At 42.2% G+C, this 16603-nt stretch overlaps 1 protein-coding gene and 1 long non-coding RNA gene across 5 annotated transcripts in view; one reads left to right on the top strand and one right to left on the bottom strand.

The window, feature by feature from the left end:
* MSRA (methionine sulfoxide reductase A) overlaps positions 1–5812 on the bottom strand; it is a 263186-nt gene extending 257374 nt beyond the window's left edge. For 2 of the 4 annotated variants that reach the window (XM_085218306.1, XM_085218310.1), the window contains exon 1: positions 5673–5807. In XM_085218306.1, coding sequence (XP_085074432.1) covers positions 5673–5799 — 127 coding nt within the window. In that variant the 5' untranslated portion in view covers positions 5800–5807. Of the gene's footprint in view, positions 1–5672 lie in introns of all 4 variants that reach the window. The other 2 variants (XM_085218307.1, XM_085218309.1) reach the window with 2 other exon arrangements.
* LOC146545119 (uncharacterized) lies at positions 5694–13382 on the top strand. Its single transcript, XR_014881703.1, has 2 exons — positions 5694–5831; positions 12843–13382. It is a non-coding gene; the product is annotated as an uncharacterized LOC146545119 (long non-coding RNA).
* Positions 13383–16603: the final 3221 nt, after the last annotated feature.

Raw genomic sequence — 16603 nt, 5'->3', positions numbered from 1 at the left:
CAGAGAGCAAGACTAAAAGCCAAAGCATGTTATTACAGACAGGATTTCCGAGCAAATTCATCTCACACCAACCTGTAAAGATGTGGAAATCCAAATTTCTGTCTTTCAGACAGAGTCACAGTGGTTTGGGTTGGAAGGGAGCTTTAAGATCACCTTGTTCCAACCCCTGCTATAGGCAGGGACACCTCCCTCTAGACCAGGTTGCTCACAACCCATCCAACCTGGCCTTGAAATACTAAGTAGGCACTGAGATATTAAACAGACACTGGAAATGAGGTGCTTCCCTAAAGAAACATACTCTGTTTTACGTCTTTTCTGATTTAAATCTCCGCATACCCCGTGAAATTGTAATGAAATTTAATAATTTATGGAAATGGATGGCTTGAGCATATCTGAGGCAAAGATCGTTTCATAGAATGAAGGAATAAGTAATTAACCCTTCTGAATTAGAAAGGTAAATTGAAATTTGAGGAATGCTAGAGCACATATGATATTACTATTCAACATGCTCTTGTACTGTACTTAATTGAAGTCATACCTCATTTTTTCAACCCACATTCCATACAAACTTAAATAAAAATGGCTAACCCGTTGATTCTTTATCTAAAACACTCTATCAGGTAAAGTGCTCAAAACTTAACAAAACTACTCCCAAACCTCCAGAGAAACTGCATTTCCCTCGTAAGCCCTGTTCTGAGGCACAGTCTCACTCAACAATCTCTATTTTAGACCTTCTGTACAACGATATTAAATTCATGCCTACAAGGTTTCAGATTTGCCCATGCTTAATTAACTTTTTTAATTCATGAAAGGAAATAATATCTAATGTTTTTCGCTTTCTTCCTTATCTTTATTGAAAAGCAGCCTGGAAAACACTACACTTACATTTTAGTTCACAATTCCATTGCAGAACCTTGTATGTCAGACACAACTCAGTGAACTGCCAGAACATCAGGGAAAATCTATTTAAAACTTCTCAAAGTAACACTGCATACGTATTTAGGTACAGAATAAACATAAGGTGGCAGATTTTTCCCTAACACTGGGCAGCACAAACAGGGCACAAAAACAAGGAGTCTGCCATGATTGACAAATAGCAAGGAACAGTGTCCTTGTTTCAGTAGGGATGGTGAGGCACTGGAACAGGTTGCCCAAGGAGGTTGTGGATGCCCCATCCCTGCAGGCATTCAAGGCCAGGCTGGATGTGGCTCTGGGCAGCCTGGGCTGCTGGTTGGTGACCTGCATGCACATAGCAGGGGGTTGGAACTGGGTGAGCATTGTGCTCCTTTTCAACCCAGGCCATTCTGTGATTCTGTGATTCTATGACTCTATGACCCTATGATAGATGTATGCTGCTATAAAGCACCAAATGCAGTTAGAAATCAACTAAAGAGGTCCTAATGGGACGTATCATCTCATTTAAATAACTCTTGTGAAATAAACTCCCTGTAAAAATGAAAGATATATTATTCTTCATGCCCATAGGTTCCATTGAAGTGGAATCCAATCTGCCTGAATCCTGTGAAAAATATGTGCTACTTCCAGAGCCAGGGGACAGCTGGGAAGAGCGAAGCAGTTCCCATCAAATGTGTGACCATGTTGTGCATAAATTAATGCAAAGAGACGTGTCTCTGAAGGAAGAGAAAGGGACCTCTGTTGTCAAACTTCAGTACATCCTCCAGGAAGTTTAGAAAAAAATGACCTATCTCTATTCAGCCTGGGGAAAATTCAAACATCAAAGTTTTCTTCCTCTGTTTATATGGAACTCTGTGCATTTCAGCTTGTGCCTGTTGCCTCTTGTCCCTCCACGGGGAACCAGTGAATGTCTTGCTGTTCCTTCTCTACGCCCTCCCATCAGTTCTGTACACACACTGAGACCCTCCTGAGCACCATGTTCTAACCCAACTCAGCCTAGGCACAGCCACCCTTTCACTCAGAGATCACACATCTAACAATAGCAAAGCAAATAAAACTGCAATCTTACTGATAAATCTGAAAACAAAGCTAATACAAAACAAAGAGGATGAGAGTAGAATCCTACCCTATAAAGACAGGCTGAGGGAGCTGGGGTTGTTCTGCCTGGAGAAGGCTGCAGGGTGACCTCATTGCAGCCTTCCAGTACCTAAAAGAGAGCCTACAAATAGGAAGGGAATCAACTCTTGGAAAGGGAAGATAATGATAGGAAAAGGCAAAATGGATTTAAGTTGAGGGAGGGAAGATTTAGGTTGGATGTCAGGGGGAGTTCTTTACAGAGAGAGTGGTGAGGTGCTGGAACAGCTGCCCAGAGAGGCTGTGGATGCCCCGTCCATCCCTGGAGGTGTTCAAGGCCAGGTTGGATGGGGCCCTGGGCAGCCTGGGCTGCTATGAAATGTGGAGGTTGGTGGCCCTGCATGTGGCAGGGGATTGGAGCTTCGTGATCCTTGAGCTCCCTTCCAACCCAAACCGTTCTATGATTCCATGATATACAAACAGGAAAATACTGAGTAGGAACAGGACTGCAGGTGACACTAAAACTATCACTAATAAATTCCTATGTCACTACTGATAGCAACACGTCAAGGAAGATGATAACTAAGTGATGACAGTTTAAGAAAAAGAAGCAAGAACAAATGAAGGACTGAAAAACATGCTTTCTGTTGACAGAATAAAACAGTTCACTTCATTTGCTTTACGTCTGATTAAGTCTTTGCTTCTTTAAAAAGAGGTTAATGCGCAATTACCATCTAAATATATTTCATGGAAAGCTGAAAACACATACTGTCCCACTTTCACCTTGAAGAAAAGAAAAACCTGTAACAAGCGGCAATGGCTGGAAGTTCAAACACAGCTGAGATAAAAAAAAAAGGCAGTATTTTAATGGAGGAAGTTATGAAACATTGGAAAAAATTGTGAAATTTTGCAGAGGGCTCCCTGTCAAAGGGCATTTTTAATCAGTGTTTTCTCTAAAGAGAACAAGCTGATTCAAGCAAGAATTAATTCATGGAAATATTGTGCTCTTTTTTTATACAGAAGGTCAGATAGAAATTCGCAATGATCTCCTCCAGTTTGCAATGATTACTCTATTAATCTACAAATATATATATATACACACATATATATGAGCTTTAATAGCTCTAAATAATTGTAAGACTGTCTACTCATGAGTTTTACCTTTATTGCTTCAGAAAAGTTAACTCAGTACAGATGAACACACTGTGAGCTACGCTATTTCCTGGCACTGCTCATTGGAATCAGTGGGACAAACTTCTAAGTAATAATATTCTGCTATCTCAACTGAGGAAAAACAACTAAAAGTATGTATGTATATATATATATATATATATAAAAAATATATATACAAAATTATATAATGCTTCACACAGCTAGTTCCCTCTACATCACTGGGGTCCCTGAATAGTGCTCCTACCACTATCATAAATAAACAGCCAATTAAATAGTGTAAGCAATATATATTCACACACTCACAGAAACAGCAAGATTTCAGCAATATTGCAACTAAAATTAATTCTGACAACTAGAATACTACTGGAAAGGTAAAAAGCAACAGATAGCATGTGATTTTACTACAGAACATGATATTGCATTACATGATTATATAGAGATCATATGAAAGAATTTTCAAATATGAATGCAGCAGTTCTACTGCAAGGAAATTAACACAATTAACTCCCAGATTCTGGAAGTTGTTGAAAATCAGACAGATTTAACTAAATTACAGAAAGAGTTAGTGAAGCTTACCACTGTCTGCAATGTATTCAACTCACAGCAGGGTATTTCACCCAACTTTCCCTGACTTCTGCAGCCCTTTGAATCACAACCAACCACACACAGTCACATATTCCTATGGTCAGCATGTTATAAAGAAAAAGAAATGCAATGTAGCTCTCAAGGCTAGATTAAATGTGACTTCCCAGATGTGCAGCTGGGTGCAATACAATTAACACAGTGCAGGAGGCTGGCTGCCCATGGAGGAATCATAGAATCATAGAATGGTTTGGGTTGGAAGGGACCTTTAAGATCATCCACTTCCGACCTCCTGCTATAGGCAGGGACACCTCCTGCTAGACCAGCATCCCTCTGAAAGAAAAACCTCATCTGGTGAAAAGTCAACCCAGGACAAATCATGTTTGATCAGACAGGTTGCCTTTTACAATTAAAGGACTGGCTATGCAGATTAGGGTAAAGCAGCAGATGACATGTTGACTTTAGCAGAGCTTCTGATGCCATCTTTTACAGTATAAGCATTTGGAAGCTATGAAAGCACAGGCTGAAAGAAAAGTCCACTTGACACTAAATGCATCAAAAACTGGCAGGATCACCAAAATCAAAAGGCAGTGATCAATAGCTTGATGTCTTTTGTGTAGCAGGTTACCCCAGGGGCTCATGCTGGGGCCAATATCATTCAATATCTTAAACAAGAACATGAGTGATGTGACAGAAAACATGCTCAGCAAGTCTGAGAATGATGCTAAATTGAAGATGAGAGTGGACATGTCAAACAGCAGATCTTCAGTACAAGGAGACCTTGAAAGATTTCACGCCTGTGCCAACAGAAACTTCATGAAGGTCAACAAGGAGAAGCACAGATTCTGCACTGCTGCAAGATAAACTGCCCTGCTGGAAAGGAACTGGGATTGTACTGAGTGTCATGTTAAAAAGAAAATAGTAATATACACTCATTGCAAATAAAGCAAACTGTCCAGCGGGCTGAGTTATGAAGTGCAATGGTCTGCAATGACAATGGCCAAGATGGTCAGCAGCTTACAGCACACATTTCTGAAGGTGGAGGAAGAATTAAGAGCCAGTCCTACAGTAGCTGAATAGGGTGTGAGAATGACAGCTAAACAAACTCCTCTCAGCAGCACCAGACAGTATTGGAAAGGGAAGCGGCCACTAACAGTGCCTTAAGAGGCTCACCCTGGGTATTTCTATCCTAACCTCCCGTCTCAGTTTAAAATCATTTCCCCTTGTGCTATCACTATCCACCCTTGTAAACAGCCATTCCCCCTCCTGTTTATACACTCACTTCAAATATTGGATTATCCCTCAGTGCCACATCCCCACGGCTCTGCAGCACCTCCAGGGACTGTGATCCCACCAGGACAGACCATCCCAGGGCATCAGCACTTCTTCTGAGAAGAAATGTTTCCTGATATCCAACCTGAACATGAACAACATGAGGACACTGTCTCTCATTCTAAACACACATTGGGGCATTTTGGTTCTGCTGTAATTGCTATTGAAAAGCGATGGCGTTCATTTTGCAATGCTTTCCATGCTATGCTGCCTGACAGAAGGTAGGATTAGTTGCTTAATTCAAGGTTGCTACCTTATATACTTAAAAGCTCACGTTTACTCAAACTGAAGGGAGAAATAGTCACTGAAAGAACTACTTTTTCTAAGAACTTCCCATACACTCGGGCTAGATCCTTCACGCTACGCTTAGGTGATATTATTACGCCTTTTACAGAGCCCTCAGGATTCAAACAGCGTCGAGGCTGCCGCCATCTTCCCCCTCCCGCCCACCGCGCTGCGCCCCACCCCGCCTGCGCCGCCACCCTCGTGCGCACGCGCGGCGGCGGAGGTGGGCAGAGCGGGGCCGCCGCGGGGCCTGGGGTTCGTTTCTCCTCAGGGGCGGGGAGGGGGAGGGGGGCGACCGGTCCGGTCCCTACCTGCCACAGGGACGCGCTGGCCCCTGCCGGGGAGCGCCTCTTCCTTCCGCGGCAGCCTGGAGGCCGATTCCCCCATCCTGAAGGTGGAGCTGCAGAGCCGGAGGAGGCGCCGCGGCGCCGTTAGCATCGCCCTCTGAGGGCGGGGAAGGGAGGCGAAGGGTGAGCGGCGCGCGGCGGCCGTTGGGACCGGCGGGCGGCGGGCTGGGGGGCGGGAGGGCGTGAGGCGGCGAGGTGCGAGGCCCGCCCCCTGGCGAGCGGCCCTGCGTGCCCTGCGCTGCGCCGTGACCGCCCTTCGCTGTGGGTGTATCTGCGGTGTTTCCACCTGCAACCAGGCCTCTCTTCAGCTGAGCCTGCGGAATTTTGTCTCTCGGAGCTCTGAGCGGCCGTGTGCTGTGCTTCTTGCTCCCTCATACGCAGTTGTTTTCTTTTCATCGTAGAACCGTAGGATGGTTTGAGATGGAAGGGACCCTTCAAGGCCGTCCGTCCCATTCCCTGCACTGAACAGGGACACCCACAGCTCCATCAGTGCTCACAGCCCATCCAGCCTGACCTTTGCAGGGATGGGGCACCACTCTGCAACCGGTGCCACTGCCTCACCACCCTTATAGTGAAGTTTCTTCCTTAAATCCAGTTTAAATCCCCCTTCTTTCAATGTGGAACCATTTCCCTTTGTCCTGTCACACCAGACCCTACTTCAAGTCTGTCCCTCTCTTTATAAAATCATAGAATGGCCTGAATTGAAAAGGACACAATGATCATCTAGTTTCAATCCCCTGCTATGTGCAGGGTATCCAACCACCAGACCAGGCTGAGCCGCCCTTGCCCTACTGGCCGCACTGCTTCCAATGCAGCCCGGGATACAATTGGCTTTCTGGGCTTCATGTCCAGCTTGCCATCCACCAGTACAGCTCAGAGGGATTTTTATCTGCATGACCCTCTCAGGGTATATACACGACACGTTAGCCCCCTGGCGTTCTGTCTGAACCCCAAGTTGGGTATGAAAAGGTTGAGAGGGGCATAGACGTTTATCAAGATGTGCTACACATGTTCTCTGTACAGTAATGTTTTATAATGCTTTTTTTTTTCCCCCTAGACTCCACTGATCTTTGCAGCAGTCCACTATGTCATGTTTAGCCAACGCAACAGGACGAGGGGAAATGGCTTTAAACTGAAAGAGGGTAGATTTAGAGAAGATATTAGGAAAAAATTATTTTCTTCACCTTCTGTGAGGGTGGTGAGACGCTGGAACAGGTTGCCCAGTGAGGCTGTGGATGCCGCCTCCCTGGAAGGACTCAAGGCTAGGCTGGATGGGGCTTTGAGCAACCTGGGCTAGAGGGAGGTGTCCCTGTCTATAGCAGAGGGTTGAAATTGGATCTTAGAGGTCCCTTCGAACCCAAACCATTCTGTGATTCTATGATGATTGGACAATTTATTTTTATGGTTTTTTCCAATCTGTATGATTCTAATGATGCCAATTTTGCATGATTTTATGTTGGTTTTTTTATGTGTATATAGAATGTGTGCTAAGTAACAAATCTTCCAGTGTCTATGTGTATGTTTGCAATAAAAACACAGGAACAAGAAGTGAATGGATTATAAAAACTTCCAGAAAATACCCATCATCTTTTAGGGAGTAATACACATAATGCAGCAACAAGCAGTACATTTCCTAAGGTGCAAGACACAGAAGCTGGAACACTGGTGTTTTGTTTTTCAGAGAATTGTTTGTAAAGTCACGGTCAGGAGAAGGGAAGTTTGTACAAAAACTGCTGACTGCATAGAAAGTTTGTGAACTAGACAGATGCCTTGCACTGTGAATGTCAGAATAAGGAAAAAGATAATGCACAAATGTGAATCAAAGACATTATAGGAAGGAAATGAGAGTGATTCAATGCAAAATTCATATGGAGGGTTGTAAAGAAGTTGGATTGTTGCCCGAATAGAAAAGAATATGATAAAATGACAGTGTAGACTAAGAGTGGGGGGCAGATAATTCCCTCAAAAATGTACAGTGTCAAAAGAATGAAGTGCCATTCACCTCCCAGTCAAACAAGAATGTGATGCTCTTGAGACACAGAATTTATTCAGTTTTATACAGATGTTAGATGTGGATATTTACAGCAATGCTGAGAATTCCTAGATGCTCCCGAAAGAATCTGGAGAAGCAGGAAATCCATGTTGCAGAAGCCAGGCTTCCTATAAAATTCATATCTCAGATGGGGACCTGAGAAGTGAGCTGTCCCATCTCTGTCTTCGGATTCACTGTTCTTCACAGAATAACAGAATTGTAGGGGTTGGAAGGGAGTTCTGGAAATCGTCTAATCCAACTTAAGGCAGGTTTCCTATAGTTTCTGTACACAAAACAACATCCTCTTTGAGCACAAGTAGTCCCGTGTTTGCAGTCCATTTGGAGTTTTCTATATATTTCTAATTAGTTAGAATCATTGAGAAATAGGACCTCAGGCGGTATCTTAAAAATCTGCAATAGCTTAAAGGAAATCCATTAAAGAAGTAAACGTAGAGATGCATATGATGGATAACTGCGATATCTCAATGATATACATTTCAAAGAATTGGAAATGTTTGGTGAAAAAACTGAATTCCATTTAAAACATATTCTCTTATTTATAGCATCACCTATACCGATGATTCCCAACTCTTAGAAGCCACTAAAAATGATGACATCCACTGGACTGGTAGCAAATAGTTCTCTTCCTCCGTTTTTTTCCATTTCTCTATATATTTCTATCCTCACTTCACTCTGCCAAGGACGTGCATCTAAAAAAAATTCAGTGGTTAATGTTACGATGGACAGCAGTGCAGTTTTTACTGTAAGAGTTAATGTGTCTGTCAATGAAACTGTGAATGCCCAACCTGAATCTTTTACTGTGAGCACTCCTGCTGCCTCGTTGTGAGTGGTTCCATTTTCATTGCCATCTTCCTTGCATGAATCGAGGTCAATCAGAGGTGAAGGACAGAAAAACAGACTTCTGTTTGGGCAATTCAGTCTGCAGATGAAGTGGCTGAGACCTTTCAGGGCCCTTATGCTCTCTGAAAAGCCAGCATCCCCTCTGCTCAGTGTTCCCAGTGGTCTTCCATGCTGTATATGCTGCCTGCATGTATTTAAATTATGTCTCTTAAATCAGAGGTGTTCTTTGTTACAGGAAAAACTGCTTTGTCACCCATTGCATTCAGCTGCTTCATTTGTGAAGCTGACAGCAGCAGAGCAGGGCGCTAAAGGATTGACACTGAGACTCCAAAACAGTGGTTAGAGCAGTGACAGATAGCAGGGCTGCTGAAGCATTTCGATTACAGCTATTAAGGGCAGGAAACAGTCTTTCATTCTGTGTTTGTATGGCACTTCACACACTGTATTCCTGCTTTGGAGCTGGATCCTAAGTATTAAATAGTAATAAACCATGATGCCACTTAACAAATAAAAACTGCTGGTTTACAGAAGTGCTTAGTGCTTCTTCACTCCATGGAAACAGAATACTTTTTTAATTTGTTAAATCTCCTTTATATTTCAGGAAAGTGTGAACTATCCCCTTTTCTCATTCTAGAGGCTCAGATGGAAGAGTCTAAAAATTACACCGTAGATTTTTAAAGTTTTCATACCAAGAATTTGCCTGTTCAAGCAAGCAGCTGAACCCAATGATCTTTGTATTGATAATATACTGCGCTTCACATGTTGAAATGTGAACTTCTTATCTGCCAACACATGAATCAAATTAAGAAGTACATCAGAAAAAAAATCACATTGAAATGCCTGCCTGTTGCTTGGATTCCCACTTAATAATCCCGGTATTCCTAGTGCATCCATTTGACAGTGTGTGCTGAAGACCTTCAGGAAATCAGTGGGAAGAAGAAATGTGGAAAGGAGAAAACAGGAGGAAAGGGAATATGAACTTACTGTGTCCTTCCAGGCAGAGCTATACACAGATTCCCAATCATTCCATTTTTTAGGGACGGGTCAAAATACAGTTGACATTTACTGTATATAGTCCTTGCCTTTAGAGCAGGATTTGCTCATCTTTTTGAATAATTGTTTTTCCAGTGTAGCAAAATTTGCTGTGTTTTGCAACCAGTAAAGCCCCTGTGACTATCCTCCCCCTACCCCTCCACCCCCCTACTGACTATCTCATGGTAATAACACTGCAGCCAGGTTTCTGTTGCAGTGTGTATCTTCTGGAAGAGCGCTGTTTCGGTTTTTGTTTTTTGATTTTAAAACATGTAGCAATAGAGGATCCTCTGCGGGCTTTGGTGGTTTATTCAGTGCTTAATTGCTGTTAGAAACACGCACTTTATTTTTAGTTCAGCTTCCTTTGAATCATAGCTTATTTTTCTTTGCATGAAGAGAATTCTTGTTTTCTAATTCTGCAGGTATTGTCATTGCCCTTCTTTGAACCTTCTCCAGGTTCTTAGTTGACATATTTCCTTATTTAATTATTTATTTCATTGCCCAATCTGATGAAGATATGAATAATTAGTGCAGCATTCTGGTACTGGTCACAACAAAGCAAGTACAGATCTAATATGATTTCCTGATTCCTGCTTGGTTTCGTGTTCGTATGTCCAAGGGCAGTCAGTATTAGCCTTGCAGCCCTGGAGGTATGCTACTGGCCAAGGTCTCTTTAGGAATTGATTACCAATGTATAGAAATACATGGATTATGGCAAATATATAGGAAACTATGTTCTATGTCTTTCCTTGGCCTCCTTTAAATTAATAGGATGGTCTTGTACCAATTTCTAATAGTCTGTTACTACCACTTCTGCAGTTTTTGGGTCAGCTGCTAGCAGTTGGAAATTACTGTCTATATTCCTCTCTATAATTGTTAGAAATGTCAAATAATGGAGCTCAGAACTGATGCCTGCGTGACCCTGCTGTAAACATGCCAACCCTGTGAAGATTGCCTCACTGCAGTCACATTTTGTGACTAGTTAGGTAACGAGATCTCTGAAAGTGAACATATTTTCATCAGGACAAACCTGCTGCTTCCCCACTTTTAGCAAAGAGACATGAACTGCTTCTCAGGAGATTTTCCAATCAAGGGAGCTAGAGATTTTAAGTACCACGATTCTTTTTGGAAGCAACAAACATGAATTCCTGTATCTGTTACCCAGAAGGACAGTGAAGATGATAATTCAGTAAAGCAATCTGCATGAAACACTTTCTAGAGAGAGGAGGGAAGATTAATCAGTCATTCACGTGCCTTCCATTTGTGATCTAGATGAGAGTGTGGATACAGATTAAGCTACATAAATTACACTAAAAATGGAACTGACATGGAAGAGCCATCAGCATTGTACCTCAGAGTAGTGCGGTGATTTGGGATTTACAGAAGAGCATAAAAAACAAGGGACGATTTAATAGAGTACTGCGCGTGCCAGGGAGAAGGCAAAAATGCAGGATACCAGCAGTATGCTTACACAGGTTGTTCTTTGTTTTTTCCATTTCACCGTAGCATTTATGTAAAAAAGCTAATGAAGCAAGTATGCTATCTGCAAGTTTTCCTTCCTATCAGTGCGCATAAGCCTCGATTCTCTCTCTGAACGCTGAAGGTTCAGGATGCATCTTTACAGCTGATCCCAATGTGTTCAAACAAGCCAGGGTGATGCAGACGAGCATTCTGGGGTCTGTCCTTCAATGCTTCTACATGAATCAGCCTTAGAGCTCTCCCAATAACCAGGAGTTAGCAGCTGGCCAGTTTACAGATGTCTTCTTGGGTGGTGTGACTTCTCTCAGCTCTATAAATGCGCTGGGCTTAAAAGCAGTTACCAGCAGCTGAGGCTCAGCCCTGGGGTTTTTTTTAATCATGATTTCCAGCTGTGGTACAAAGTACTCTGTAGGTCAATTCCAGTTTCTAGTCTGAGAGGACAAATTACTCAGTACGTTCAGTGGTCTGTGCTGCACACATCAGTTTAGATTTCAATATGGATTTCACCAGAAATCATCATGATAATGGCCCTTCCCTTGGTGAAATTATGTTGTTGATGCATTTTTCAGTGAATATCCTCTGCATCTTTCATTTTGGAATTTCTGTGTTTCTGTCCCCATGAATGCTAGTTGTGCAGAATGGTCTTCATGGATAGAAATAAAGTGGGGCAGATGAGAACAGAAAAAAAAAAGCTTTGGGTGTGTCTGATATCACCCAACCTTAGATCTGGCATCTCATCCAAACTGAGCTGCTAAGCATCATCCATACCAAAGGAAAATCAATCTCCAAAACATAATTCATCCCTTCTTAAAATAGCATAGGAAAGCAGATAGGCGGGACTCAAAGTTTATTTCTTCTAGTTCACAGCAGAAGGTGCCCTGCTGAATAGCTTGGAACAGATATCTTCTGATAACCAGAATTAGATATGGGTTTTTTTCCTTTATTTACCTAGAAAAAACTGCAGAATTTTACAGTAAATTTTTTTCTTTTTATGCATTACCTTGCCATTCCAAAAAAAAAATAACTCCTTTAGCACAGTATGCTTCATATCCCCCATCACAATGACTATCTTTCATTCCACACTGCCAATTTTCCTTATTGATCTCATAGCTCTCCCGAACTTTCTTCCCTCCTAAGGCATTTTTGTCCTGAACCACAAATTCATATTTGCTGATCTATTTGTCTTTTTTAAGTTCTTCCAAGTCACAAAAGAGTCTTAAGTCCGCTCACATAAATCCGTGCAAGTGGCTCAAGTGTATTGAGATCTTCTGTTTGTTTAAAGTAGTCATAGTGAAGAAGCCACAGAGTGCTAACTTGCAGCCTGTCCCTCTACTTCAGAGTAACCTTGCACTAGGGCAGCTGCTCTGTTACAGCTACTGTGTGATCTGCCTTGCAAATGTGGACAAATGGTGTATAACTGGATTTCCTACATAATCTTCCATAACAAGGAAGACCCACTTAAATTCTGCAGATAACATCAAATATCTCTGAAATCTGTAAAAACATCACTTCTCTAACCAATAAAGCAAGGGCGTTTTTTCCTATCAGGATGCCTTGTAATAGATTAGATAGCAGAAAATGTATTACTGGCGTGTTTTTGGCAGCCTGCTTTGCTTACATGCATGGAAAAACACTTAATCTAAATATCGTGGCTCTCTTTGTGGTTGTTTTCATCTGAAGTTAAAGCCATGCAATTAAAAATAATAATAAAGCTAATGGAATCGATTAAGTTTTTTAGGTGGAAAATTCTGCCAGTGGAAGGTTGGAGCTGATGCATCAACATCACATTCAGAAGATGCCATCCCTCGGAAATGCTCAGAGGCCTCTGCAACGTCAACACGGGCTGATGATGTTCTCTAAATGCTTTGCACAGTGTCTCATGGATTCCTTGGCTCTGTCAGCTGGTGCTGGATAGTATGCAGTGGCACTGATGACTTTATAAAAACAAATGACAGAGTTGTTTACACGGCCTTGCAAAAGGAAATAATCATGTTTAATAGAGCTGGTTTCCCATACAGGGCTTCAAAAAGGGGCTCTCTTGCTATATGCTGTAATAAGCTTTTTATAAATGCGTTCATGTGGTGCTCAGTACAGCCTGCTGTGCTGATACTATAAAACCAAAGGGGAGCTTCATAAACTTTAAGTGCAATCATATATTACTGTGCAGCAGCATTCCCTCTTATTAATAAAGTTTGTAAGAAATACCCAGGCAAAGATTAAAAATACATGTATGACACTATCCACGGTAATAAAAGCTGATGTTGTCTGGACTGCTTGTTTATTTGCTAATGCCTTATGAGATGTTTTAAGGAGCACGGTGAATATGAACAGATGAGCTCTTCCCTCGGGCCCTGCCTCGCCTGCCCAGCACCTTCCCAGGGATGCTGATGCTTCCCAGGGCTGGTGGCTGCTTCCTGAGCCCTCTGCTGGGCTCCTGCCTCCACTGCAGCAGGTCAGGAACGTGAGCTGCTTTCTCATCGACTTGCATAGGCAAAGCATGTGAAAGTAACATTAAAGGTGATGAGAAGTTTTCACTGTTTTGGCTATAGATATCTTATTTTGCTTCACCATCCAGGAATAACAGTGATTATTGAATTGCAGCACGGAAGGCTCTTCTGGGAATAGATGCACAGCAGAGCCTATCATTGCTTGGCAAACTGCGCTCAGGTTCTGAGAAGGGGAGAGGTCCTATGTTTCAGATTGGAGAAATCATAATAAAATGGTTTAAGACACACGTCAAATGCAACCAAAATATCAAGACATTTTCTGAGAGCAGCTGGTCTCTTGAAAGAGAAATTAAGTACTAGGTAATAGTATATTTGGAGGGAAAGAAGTTAACAGCATATATAAAATAGATCAGACCATATACTAAACTATTATACACCAAGTACTGACTTTTAGATTCCATTTGTTACTGGAATTGCTATGCATCATATTGCTTTGCAGCACATGCAGGAAGGCACAGGTCCAGATCTTCAAACATACTGAGGCATTGAAATTCTGTAGGTTCTCTACATGTTTCAGTCCTAGGGCAATCAGTGGGACTTGGTCACCTCTCCTGCCCCCAGGGGCTTATATTCCAAATGAGACAGAGTATCTCAAATCCATAATGAGCCCTGTGCAGAGCTGATTTTCGGATGGAATTTTACATGGTGATGGGATAGAATTAGTAGACTAATTTAGAAATAGTGGTGTGAAGAGGATTAAAGTACAGTTCATTCACAGAAGAGTATGTTTCGACAATTGTGTGGCATAAGGCATCAGAATGAGTGCAAAGCATTGCAAGTGAGACAGAAGAGTTGTCTATTATGAGCCTAGATTACTCAGAGGAGCAAAACAAGGTGAAAAATGGAACTTAGATACCTGCAAAACTGAATATAACTCTGTAGGTGTCAATAGCAATATTTCTTATGGAGAAACTGGACAGTGCATAAAATAGGACCAATGTACATGGATGAAACTGAGGTTATGACTCTCAGCCGCAATGTTCTCAAACGATGAAGGGTCCTACAGCTGGAGTCATTAAAAATTCAGCATTTGTCATATCTCTATAATTGCAGTCCCTTGGTATCTTCTATTCCGAGTGTGAGAGGTTATAAATATTGTTGATGGCTCAACATTTGCTTTAGACTTCTTTACAAGGCATCTTTGCGCCATTTATTCATGTTATTTTTGTCAGTGCAACCCATCAGCTACATGGAGGAGATTGACAATGAAATCTGCAATTTGCTTTTGTTTCAGTTCCTGCAAGTTTGGATCCTTCTTTTTTAAAGTGGGTTTTAAAAATCGCTTTCCCTTTCCACTGAAAGATGCAAAACAAGAAGACGATGGTACAGTTTTAACCTGTCTTTGGGAGGGTGTGTTCCTTCAAGTATTTTCCAGGATAGCTGGAGGCATGCAAAAACCCTCATTTGGGGATGAGCAGTTCTGGCACAAATACCAAGAGACGACATTTCCATCCTTAAAATAAGCCCCCCGACATAAGTGATAATTTAATATACATCATGCCATCTGCTTTCAGAAATGTGCAAGCTGCTCCTAGAGTAGTTAACGGGAAATGCATTTTTCCTATTATTTTCAACATCCCAAGATCTAACTTGATGTCACAAAAGCATGCATCTAGTCATCTTTCCCCAATGTAAGGTATAGCTTGCCACTGGATAGAATGATAACTGGTGCAAAACCCACTGCTTCTCCCCCCTCTGCCCTTCACAACCTGCCAGAATTAAATACAGACGTTGCAGAGTGCTCTGCTGGTTAGAAAGGCAGATGGGGAAGAGAGGAGCTTTCAGAACCGTGAGGCTCAGAGGCCCTGGCAGCAGCTTTTCTCTTTCTCTGCCAACAGCTTCCACCTTGAGCACTTTTACTTCACCTATAGAAACATGTCACCAGACAAGAGACGTGCCAACACATGGAAGCAGCATTCAAGGCCACAGGAAGGACTGAGCTCACTGTTTCCCCTATATAGCATCCTAAAGAAAATGCTAGGCTAGGCCAAGCTTTGCATAGATGTAGCCTTAGTAGGGGGACCCAATCTGCTGAGTAATCTTTTCTGAATGAGCCCACAAGAAAATGGTGGTAGAATTTTCCTTTTTTTTTCTATAAGCATTATGTTCTACAAGATGTGAGGGCACATAGTATGGTTTGGGCTGGAAGGGGCTTATAGATCATCTAGTTCCAATCCCCTGCCATGAGTTGCCACCTGCATGGCCATGACTTACATGCAATGCAACACTGGAGTGATGAGTAGATGGAAGGGTCTTTGGAGGTCTCTGCTCAAATCCTATGCTCAAAGGAGGGCCAGATTAGCCCAGATTGCTCACAGCCTTTGTTCATCTGGGCTTTGAGTATCCCCATGGATGGCAATTCCTTTGCCCATTCAGTGTTTGATTACTTTATAGTAAGGATTCTTTTTCCATCTGTCTAACCAGAACCACCCTTGCTGCTGTCTGTGTGCACTTGAACCTTGTCCTTCTCTCTGCATCTACAAAAAGACTTTGGCTCAATCTTCTGAACATTTCCATTAAGGCAGTTGAAGGTGGCAACAAAATCCACTCAGCCTTGTCTTCTTAAGATTAATCTCAATTCCTTTAATCTTTCCTCATATTTTGTGTACTCCATTTCTTTAGGGATGTTGAGGGCTCCAGTGGACTCACTCCAGTTTGTCAACATGATTTTTGTGATGGGGAAACCAAAAACTGGATGCATTTCGCCAGATATGGTCTTACAAATGTGAAACAATGGGTTTCCTTTTATTATTTTTTCACTTCCTAGCAGCTCCTAACATTCAGTTTATTATTTGGAAGGGAAAAGAAATCTTTTTATTTCTGTCTGAGCAATGGTTTTCTGATATTTTCATAGCCCTGTCTGCCTCTGCTCTAAGATCACATCTCCACTGACAGCGCCTCACTCAGCACCAGCACTTGTCAGAGTTTCAGAGCTGCTTTTCTCTGTGTGCTTTAATTTGCCATGACAGCGCAGAACCTCAGCT

This window comes from Meleagris gallopavo, chromosome 2 (assembly GCF_905368555.1).
Source record: "Meleagris gallopavo chromosome 2, MGAL_WU_HG_1.1, whole genome shotgun sequence".
Classification (NCBI taxonomy): domain Eukaryota; kingdom Metazoa; phylum Chordata; class Aves; order Galliformes; family Phasianidae; genus Meleagris; species Meleagris gallopavo.
Note: the sequence above shows the minus strand (reverse complement) of the source record. Positions and strands in the feature narration are given on the sequence as shown.